This window comes from Triturus cristatus, chromosome 10 (assembly GCF_964204655.1).
Source record: "Triturus cristatus chromosome 10, aTriCri1.1, whole genome shotgun sequence".
Taxonomy (NCBI): Eukaryota; Metazoa; Chordata; class Amphibia; order Caudata; family Salamandridae; genus Triturus; species Triturus cristatus.
This window is the reverse complement of record NC_140593.1, coordinates 327,014,957-327,025,123: the sequence shown is the minus strand read 5'-3', so window position 1 is coordinate 327,025,123 and position 10,167 is coordinate 327,014,957. Positions and strand designations below refer to the sequence as shown.

At 42.4% G+C, this 10,167-nt stretch overlaps 1 protein-coding gene across 1 annotated transcript; it reads right to left on the bottom strand.

The window, feature by feature from the left end:
• Positions 1-228: 228 nt before the first annotated feature.
• Positions 229-9,217, bottom strand: IL6 (interleukin 6). Its single transcript, XM_085630082.1, has 5 exons — positions 9,136-9,217; positions 7,537-7,733; positions 4,612-4,725; positions 2,677-2,823; positions 229-624 (listed from the first exon to the last, which is right to left on the bottom strand). Exons 1-5 carry the CDS (start codon positions 9,152-9,154, stop codon positions 424-426), a joined length of 678 nt encoding a protein of 225 aa, XP_085486208.1. The 5' UTR covers positions 9,155-9,217; the 3' UTR covers positions 229-423.
• Between the last annotated feature and the right edge of the window lie 950 nt (positions 9,218-10,167).

Here is a 10,167-nt window from a genome sequence, read left to right as displayed (position 1 = left end):
TAAATTGTATGTTAACAACAAAAGAGATAGCAATACTAAATACCATATAGTTCTCTTATATTTCAAAAATATTTTTATTTAAAATCTAAAATACATTAATAAATAGAATTAATAAATAATACATTTCCACACGTTTAAAATGCTATATTATAGCAGATTGTTTTTGGAGATCATGTGTGGTACAAATACTACATTTTCCTTCAGAAATATGTTTGTAAACTTCAAAGAATCCAATAGAAATTCCAGTGCAATAAATTATCAGGCAAGTATAAAAATACATTAAAATAAATATTAAATAAAATAAATATCTTTCAAAGATGACTGAATGTTGCATTCCAACATTGTGTTCCTTATGAAGAACAGAATACCTTCTGCCACATAGCAGACTGTTTCGACCGAAGGAGGATATTTGAACTAAAACGTTCATACGACAGTGCTCCCATTTGTGACGTCCGAAGTATTTAGAAATCGAACGGCTCTAACGGTTTTCTGTATGAGTACGATAAAGTCCCTCAGGATGAGGCGAGCTGTCACTCTCTCTGTCCAGACTTCTTTTGGCTGAAGACCGGTCACCTGGCTCCCCTGCGTCACAGCCGTTACTGCTTCTGCATTAGGTTTTTTCATCTGTTACAAAAAAAAGGAAATGTGTTAATTTATGAAATAGTTTACATAACATACACCTAAGTGAGTCTTTGGAAGAGGAAGGAGTGTCGCTATGTCTTTTCAAACGGTATGGGGCTGGTTTACAAAATCACATGCACATTTGTAGGGAGCAACTTGCTCTCTCATTCCAAACCTGTCCAAACGGTTCCCTGGCATGCACAAATGGGAGCGGCAGACGAGGTGAGAGTCTGCTCGCGTGTTTTGTCGCCACGTCTGTTTTAGCTTGCACTGGGCCTACAGGGCCAGATGGGGGAGGGGCGGGCCTGGCAAGGCAGTAGGCTTAGGGAACGCAGCATTTCCTTTTGCTTAAATACGTGAGATTTGGGAAAAATGTGAAATGCAAACCTGCAATTTTATGCCGTTTTGTTGCACAAATTACGTCTTTGCCGCCAAAATTGACGTAAGAACACACTTGGTTCTAAAAATATGGCATAAAAAGTACAAGTGCCGCAAACAAGAGCAGCGTGCTCTGTTCTGGTGCTCCCTGGATAGAATGTTTTTACACAACCAAATTCGCTGTGTGGCATAAGGTAAACATTTCACAAATTTTCGCGTAAAAAGCATAGCTGGAAATGATGCAAATTACCCCAGCATAATTGAAATTTGGCACAGGGCCCCTCTCATATTCCATGGTTCAGTGAGTACATCTACCTGGAGAGGCCCTAAATCTCCCATTCCAGGAAAATAGTTTACTTTAAAAAAAAAAAAACTTAATTCAAGTTAGGAAATGAAATAAATTACAAGCGTTGGTGCTCAGCGAAAAAAAAGAATAGGGGGCCACAGTGAATACAGGCTATACCTAACCCTGAACTTGGCAGCCTTAAAGAAGTGGAAGCATTCTTCTCTGAATGAGGCATGCTCCACTCAGTGCCCAGGGCACCACCTGGCCTGACCCTACGTCAAAATGTGGTGCATAGGCAGTTGACTTGTACTCAATTTGAACTCCAAACATGCACCACGATTTGGACATGGTCAAAAGTATTCTTTCAATTCAGTGATTGAAAAAAAGACACTTTTACTTACTTTACTAACAGTCCAAATGTGGATATTTGATACAGAAATGTATCAGTCTGTCGTGGAAGCTCTTATTCTATAAACTTCATGATTGCTCTTCGGTCTAAGTCTGTGTCATACCGCCACTGGCCCAACCTATGCTTTTGCCTGTTAAATACTGACCAATTGTGTTTAGCAAAACGTGTTTTATCGGTTCAGGATCTCTGGGCCCTGCTTTTTACGTGTTTGAATACTTGTGTGGTTGACTCGGCCTTACATTCTTCTGAGGCTGATAGAATGTTTCCCATTAATGAGATGCTAGCTCATGTGTGAACCGTTGACGGATGAAGCACAAAAACATGGATCCAATACTGAACTCCACAACGGCATTGAGTGATCCAGCGCAAATTACTTAATTTTTCTAAATCTAAGCGCTTTTATTGGAGTGTGTGGCAACAGCCAGATCACCATGATTACAACCATTATGTGATGCAATAAGAAAACAGATGGTTTTATTGAGCCTAAAAACATAGAGGCAATTCTGTTAAGGTTTGAGCTAACAAGTCTTCTTGTACTAGTATGGTTCTGAATCTACAAGATTGTGGAATATAAAAATGATCTATTATCTGGGATTGTTATGTTTGTGTTGGCTACATACCATGATCCCAGCACTTGGCTAGGGTCCTAGTTGGGCAATGGCAGTGGTGCAAATAACTACTTTGATTGGCCACTACTGTCTTCCGGGTCTGCAATTGGCGTCAGTACAATAGTGTGATACAGGTTTTACAAAACAAGTCTCACAATAGTCAACTAAACCTTAAACATCCCCCCAGAGCAGTTCTCTAACACTATGAAAGTTTATTTTTAGTGTGAGTCGATACAGACGATTCTAGTTGGGTAGCTTCCCACACAGACACCTGTAACTGTGGGAATATATATATTTGGTGGGAATAAACAAAGTGGACACTCCAAAAAAAAAAAAAAAATGTGTAAGTGTTTTGAGAAGAAAGTGCAACTCACCAAATGCATCAGACTTTCTGCCAGATGTTTTGTTTTGTGTTTAATGGATTCTACTTTTTGCTTGTCACTGCCAAATGTTTCTACAATGTATGAAAGATACTTGTTGAACCCCAAGAGGCTGATGGTGATCTTCCTCAGGCATTTCTCCTAAAAAGAATCAACAATCAAATTAAATTACTTGGAAGCTGTGCAATTCGACTAGAATACTGTTGTATACCGTGTGAACATGTTTGATGGTAAAAATTACCAAAGTACATTTATATTAATTCAATTCAATTTAGTCTTTATTTTGATCGCTCTGATCACAAAAGACACCCATAATGTATACAGTGTCATAAATACTAGAGGATAAAAACGTAATTCTTAGACGATGAATAATGATACAGCATCAGCTCTTGACAAATAATTAGTATCACTCAAAATATTTACAGTGCAAGATCGGAAAAGACAATAAGAACCAACCATTTTTTTAAAAAAATACTAAGAACAATCATAAAACATTAAAACATTAAGCTGGATGGAGTGCCTAGTGGACGCTCCCAGTACTTTAACTTCCCTTTCATCCTAATACTAAAATTGTTCTAAACTTGGGTATGCTTTTACCCAAGATAAAAAGAGAAGAGCCCGCTATGAACATTAAAGTGCCAAAACAGTGGCTATGCTTCATACCATGCATTACTACTAGTCGTAGTCACCTGCGTTTAGTAAGGTTAGTACGGATTCTCCACATCCAGCTTAAGAATTTAGCAACGGCTATCACGGTAGACTCTTGGGTGTTGGTCTTCAATATTCATAGTGCTATGGCACGTGACCTGGTGCCCATATTAATACAGGTTGGTTTTAACCATTTGTCCCGAGGAGACTTATACGCAGGACATACAAATAGGGTATGTGGAACTGTCTCATCCTGCTTGGTACAAAAAATGCATTTGCTGTCAGAGATGTTGTGCCACTTTTGGGTGAAGGATTTAACCGGTAGTGTACCTACCCGAAATTGATAAAATAATCTCCGGTCGCTGGGCTTAGTTATGAAATCCCAAAAGTACATTTATGTGTAAAAATACTACGGGGCTAAAATGAGAAGAAATTAGAAATATATAAAAATGAGAAGACTCCATTTTATAGGAATAGATTGCATCACTTCAGCAAAAATATTAGAATGTTGGATTACTTGGGTAATTTACTTTTTAAGTGAGCTATTTTACAGTGCATAGGTTTTTGTAATAAAGTGACTTTTTCACGAATTGCTTGGAATTTGTTAAGGTTTGACCCTATCATAAATAATCATTAAAGAGTGAAGCTTGTTTTCAACAGTCTGTTCATTTTTGGCACATAAACTTTTGATTTTGGAAAAGATCATATTAACTGTTTTTCTCGTTTGACAAAACAGTGTATAATTACTGTGTATTGGTGAAATTAAGTGGCATGACGGGGACATCCCTATACCTCATTTGAGAAAGAAATCTCTTAAATTTAGACCATTACATAAAAATAGCCTGCTTCACTTCTGTCACTTTGAACCTTGGAATGGCTAGCGGCCTTGAAGTTCACAGCAGAAAAAAAATACCCCAAACTGAGAACCTGGCCATCTTGTCAATGTCCACTGGTTTGACCAAAGTTGAATATGGCACGGAATGGCAGAGGAGTGGGGGGAGTTATGTCAATGCTGCCACCTCCCTTACGTATTAGAACCTGTTGAGAACATGCTTATGGAATGGGAGGAGTGGGCGATGGCGACAGCTCGCTGCTTATTTGTTCGACAGGAACAACCCTAAATCAGTTTCTCTTTAGTTGCCATCCACAAATGCAAATTCATTGCCTGGGCTCTTATCCCGTGAACATGATAGCAAATAAGGCTGAGCATAATAGTCAATTTCTCTTGTCCTGGGAGGAGGTTAGCCAATGAGAGATGTGTGTTGCCAAGCCATGATTTACCTTTCTGAACCCCTGCTTGAAGCAGCCATCTTCTTTGTTGATCCTTGGAAGGTTCAGATTATTTTCCATTAGAGACTCCATGCTATCATCACATACAAAATGCTTAGTGCACAGCTGTGGGGGAAGAAACAGAAGGCATTGTTATTAATGTTATCGTTAATTCGCACTTCTTCACTGCACAATCTGCTGTTAGTAAATTCATGCAGTCGTGTCACCTATAAATGAGTGCATGCCGTCAAGTCCAAGTCATGTGCTACCCCTACACTACAAAAATTATTTGGGCCCTCTGAGAGTTTCTGGGGAAATCAGCACCTTAAATTCTCCCTACTAGAAAGCTGCTACCACTGCCCCACCACATTACCTTTACCTAAAGTCTGAAGATGGTGTTAGAGTAAGAAAAAATACTCTTTGTTAAAAACTTTGCTATGTCCAACTTCAAGGTGGAATTAATATAAACAGACGATATTAAAGGAAGTATTTGGTTGCAAAGACATTAAAAAATAAATACGTCCTTGTTTATTTAATCTAACAATCATAATCCACTGTGAGCCTGTGACTGTGGTCGGTCTTCTACAAGTCAGTGGCTGTTGGCTTCACCAAGTGCTAAAGGGATGTGGGCAGGCTGCTTTACACTAAATGGTCTTTCTCTAGGATTTTTCTTCCCACCTCTATGGAATCAGTGACCCGTTCAATAGATCTCTGTGTGGTCTAACAATTCACATGTTCTTATCATTCTTGGCACTCTCTTCATCAATAACCTATCACATCATCTGAGGCTTGATAATTCTGCCCTCAAATTCATAAACTCTCTTTAAAATCACTTTTTCATCCAGGAGAATGGCTAACCCCCTGGTTGTTGCAAGTGAGTGGCTATGTAGCGGCTCAACTGTACTAGATACAGCCCAGTAGCTTTTAAGCTCATCAACCACCTAAAACAAGCTAGTTGTCTCTTCATCTAACAGTGAATATATGATGTTATATTCGGTTACTTCTCAAAGCTTTGAAACTGGCTCCTGGTGGCTCCTGCCTTCGGTCTCTATGACCTATGCTCTGATGTATTCACCTGGAGTGTTACTCTTTAATACTCTTCTTTATAGCCACTTTAGCACTCTGAGACCATCTTACGTGGCGCAAAAAGTATGAAATAAAACACATTCGAACTAGCCGATGCAAAATTGCTAAGGGGGGGGGCAGCAAACAGCCAAATGAGTGTCCGACTCCTACCCTTCCTCCCTCTTAAAAGGCTTTGAAGAATCTATAAAGCAGCTTTGTACAAAATATCCACCAAAGAAACTGGTATGTTTTCGTTTTTAAAAACATATTTCCATTAAAGAACATTGCAACCTTTTTCATCTGAACACAGCCAAGAGCTGGTGGGCTTTTACTTGTAGTAAACTTGTCTAGGCACTATGTTAAATTCATGAGTCTATCACTATCTGACACATGATTAGACCTGCGAAGTGTGCTGTGCCCAATTCACTTGTACAGACATACCCTACTGTTTTTTGGGGATTTGTGTAGATTAGTGTACCTTCCACAACTCCTGATAAATTATTTCTGTTGCAAAGTACATTCTCCTATGTATGCTATTCACATGCATTTGTGATGTAAACCAAGTTTCCTAAAGAAACGCTTGCATAACGCGTGCCTCACATACATTAAACATCGCTAGGATTAGAAAAAGAAGGAATTGAATTTTACCTTAAGTATAACTTATGCAAAGTCCCCCTGGGTGTAAGAAATGCGCTTATGAAAAACATAAAGTGTGCATTACTTGGTGCAAGGGAAGTCCAACAGATAGGAGAGGAAGTTAAAGTCTAGTCTATTTTTCACGTTACATCATCTTGTGGTGAGAGTAGGGAAGGGGTGAGGGATGGGGGGGGGGGGATTCTCTTTAACTCAGTCATATGCGACCAACCGAGTACTCCATCACATTCCTGTGTCACCTCATATGAGAAGCCTATTTTTGCATCAGACTGAACCATCCACCGTGGGAATAAGTAAGCGTCTGTGCATTGTTCTCAGCAAAGGAAGGAAATCAAGACCAGGGTTTTGTAGAGGAAAAATGGGCCACATGTTTAAAGAAGGGATCTAGGGATAAAGGCCGAGAGAGGGGTGGGCTGATTGGATGGCGCGTGCCTCGTATGTTGACCATACTGAGCTGTGCGTCTACGTTAGAAAGACCCCCAACCGAACGCCGCACCAAAGCACACAGCAAGCTAGAAAACATGCACTGGACGCTCGGGAATATCTGATGTCTAACAAAGCATCCGTCTCGGCGAAGTGAAGTTCAGTCAAAGCTTTCAACAAAATGGAACATTGGGCCGCAATTTAAACTAGTTTCAGGTTCGTGTACATGCAATATGTTCGTTGAAGCTGCTGGCAAGTGCTTAGATACTAGTGTTGGCTCTATATAAAAGCAAGTTACCATCATTAATAACAGGACAGGTGTTTCTGCGCATTAACCCAGTCAGAAGTCCGGCATTCAGGCTTATAAAAACAGCCTTTTTTGTTTCATAGACAGGGCTTAGGGTCACGTGTTAAGGTAACTTTTTTTTATAAACTCATTCTTTGATTTTTTTTCATATTTTATTTTATTACTTAGTTATGTTTTGTTTCTTTGGTGTAATTATTATATTCTCACACACAAGAAAGAATTTGGATTGGACTAAAGACGGCACTTTGGCAAGCACGTCACATGGGGCAGTGAGGGCTGGCATTGTCCCAAGGACAATCGACCACCCGCCCCTTCAGCCCCTATCAATTTGGACCCACCCACACCCAATCGCCCTCCATCCTAGCGCCTCCTCCAACACCTCCCCTGGTTGCGTTCACCTGCACGTGGGACCCTCGAGCCCCATGCCTCCCCCACAAAGCTTGCAGCTCGCGCCCACCATGCCTTCCCTCCCACTGCTGCCCTCTTACCTCCTCCTTGAGCTGAGACGCCTCGCTCTGGATCAGCAGAGCCAGGGACTCGTACTTGGGCGGCTCCCGCTCTGCGTCCGGCAGCTCTTCCTCTCCAGACGAGTCCGGCACCGAGAAGGCGCAGATGCTGGGGGCCAGCAGCGCCAGGCTGAGAGCCAGGGCAAGAGGGCAGAGATGGAGAGGGCCTGCTCTGGATGCTGCGGGAGAGAGACACACAGGGTGATTCCAGTAAGTTCAGCGCTAGGGCAAGTAAATGAAGTCACTGCACGGGCCAGGAGCCAGGATTCACACAAAAACGTGACGCAGCGATTCTAGCTCAGAGCATCACCTGCCAGGAAGAGACAGGCGCAGATTGCGGTGCAGCCCTGTGCCCCCCGGCAGATGTTGACACACACAACACTGCTACTGCGCAGGGATCTGGGGAAATGCAGCAGGAGAAAACATAACGTCGGAAAAGAAGCCCCGAAGGGGCTGACTACAACACGGCCCCGTTGACATGGGGTCAATCAGTGCTGCAAATGGGCCGCCGGTACTGTCCGGTACGGAGTACCGGCACTTTTTTATTTTGAGAGGGAGAGCACCGGCACTTCTCAGAAACAAGCAAGTACTCTGGTACAGAGGACCTGCACTTCTGTTTTTCCATTTCAGGCACTGGGGTCAAGTAAAAGTGCACTAGACTCACCGGAAGCAGTTTGCTATAGTAATGGGATCACAGGATAAAACATCACCAGGCTCATCGGCAGTTATTCTAAAAGGTATTCTAACTGGGCCGGCTCATCAGCAGTGTGGCAGGGCAGCGGCAGACTCATCAGCAGCATATTATAGCAGAATCGGGCTCATTGCCAGTGTATAATAATATGACCAGTTTTATCTCCAGTACATAATTAGAAGTCTAGACTCACCATCAGCATATTATGATCGTACCAGGTGGACTCATTAGCAAGTTACAGCAGTGATTGGCTGAGCTCACTAGCAGGCGATTATAGAAGCACTATGTATGCTCATCAGCAGCAATTTACCGGCCCTATCAGCACCACAGCATTGAAATTGAGGTTTCACCAGCCACCCTGTGGCGGCATCGGACTCGTTGGCAGCGTATTATTGGAGCCCTGGGCTCATTAGCAGCATATAATTGGAGAGCCTGGTGGGCTCATCAGCAGATGATGATTCTGTCTCGTTATATTGGTAGATTCTAGTGTAAAAGGCTCATTGGCAGCAAATTATACCAGCACCAGACTCATCGGCAGGTTAAACCAGTGCCGGACTCAGCAGCAGAAATAATTATGCCTCAGCAGCACACTAGAGCAGCAGGGCTGGGGGCTCATCAGCAGAAATAATTGTGTCTCAGCAGCACAGTTGTTCAGGGCTCATCAGCAGGTTATTGCAGCCCGAGATCATAGCACCAGATGAAATCGACAGCTGTAGCCACGAGGTCCAGCAGGAATGGGCGATACTGTGCCGGGCAGAGCCGAGGCTCCAGGAAGGCAGCGGCGCGGCCGAGCAGTTCAGCCTCGAAGGGAGGGAGTCCCGGGCAGAGGGCGGCCGCCAGCCTCCGCTTGGCACTTCCTCGCACATCCTGGCAGAGTCACTGCTACTTACTTCTCAGTGGAGAAGGCATGTCTCCGTGACTCTTCTTTCTTCTTCTTTTCACGGTGCTTGGCCCTGGCTCTTGAGGCGGTAGTGCTCCTCATGGCCTCCCGGGTCTTGTATTTATTGGGGCTCGGGGCTGTTACCTGGGAAAATCCCATCTCTGTTTTTGGGCGGGGGTTACTAATGATGGCATCATTGTTTTTGCCCCTGGAGTCAAGATACCAGGGCCGAAGCAGAGGAAGCCCCTTTTGTGTTGTGAAACAGACCGTCATTACTCAAGCAAGACAGGAACTGGGAAAAAAACAGAAATATCTGAATGAGTGACGTGGTAGTTGTGTCATTTGAATACGAGCGGAGCAGGCAGGTTTACAATAATCTGCCTGTTTTCACACACATGGGGTTGCTGGTCTTTTAATTTTAATAATTATTTTTTCCTTGTAGCGCCTCATTCCACACTTGTGCCAATATTAAGTGCTGTAGAATAGTGCATTTCAAGAGTAGATATTATGTGTGTAGAGGGCGCTTTTATGTAACTAAAAGGCACATGTTTTGGGGAGCTGTGCTAGCAATAACTTTTTTGTATACAGGGAGTTATCCCTCAGGCGTCTACAATTTAGATCATGCTTACTAACACTGAAGGAATGTTTTAATCCAACGGATATGCACTAGTCCAGCGATTTATACCGTTTTTAATGCACTTTTGGACCAAATTAGTACAAATAGTAATTGTCTTAGTCACGAATATACGTTTCGTATTTGCCTTTTCCAATAAAATTGCACATCTCCATTATCTTTTAACAGTGACCGGTATCGTAAAATGGTTATTGGTTCATAGTTGTTCTGAACTGCTTGACATTTATTCTGTTTGTATCGGTTTTTGTTAACTATACAAAAAATGGGTTAACTTGATATATAGCGAGTCATACCACATGCCGGCCACTTGTGAGGACTGTAAATTGCAGTTTTTTTGATACAGAATTTAATGATATTTATTTGACTGATGAGGTGGTCCATTGAAACTCCTGACTTGCACATTACACC

Bases quoted from the DNA above. Each gene is read 5' to 3' on its own strand.
- IL6 (XM_085630082.1), bottom strand. The intron at 2,824-4,611 runs GTAAATCATGGC...GATTCTTTTTAG, and splicing joins TCAAGCAGGGGTTCAGAAAG to GAGAAATGCCTGAGGAAGAT. The intron at 625-2,676 runs GTGAGTTGCACT...TTTTTGTAACAG, and splicing joins CAGAAAGTCTGATGCATTTG to ATGAAAAAACCTAATGCAGA.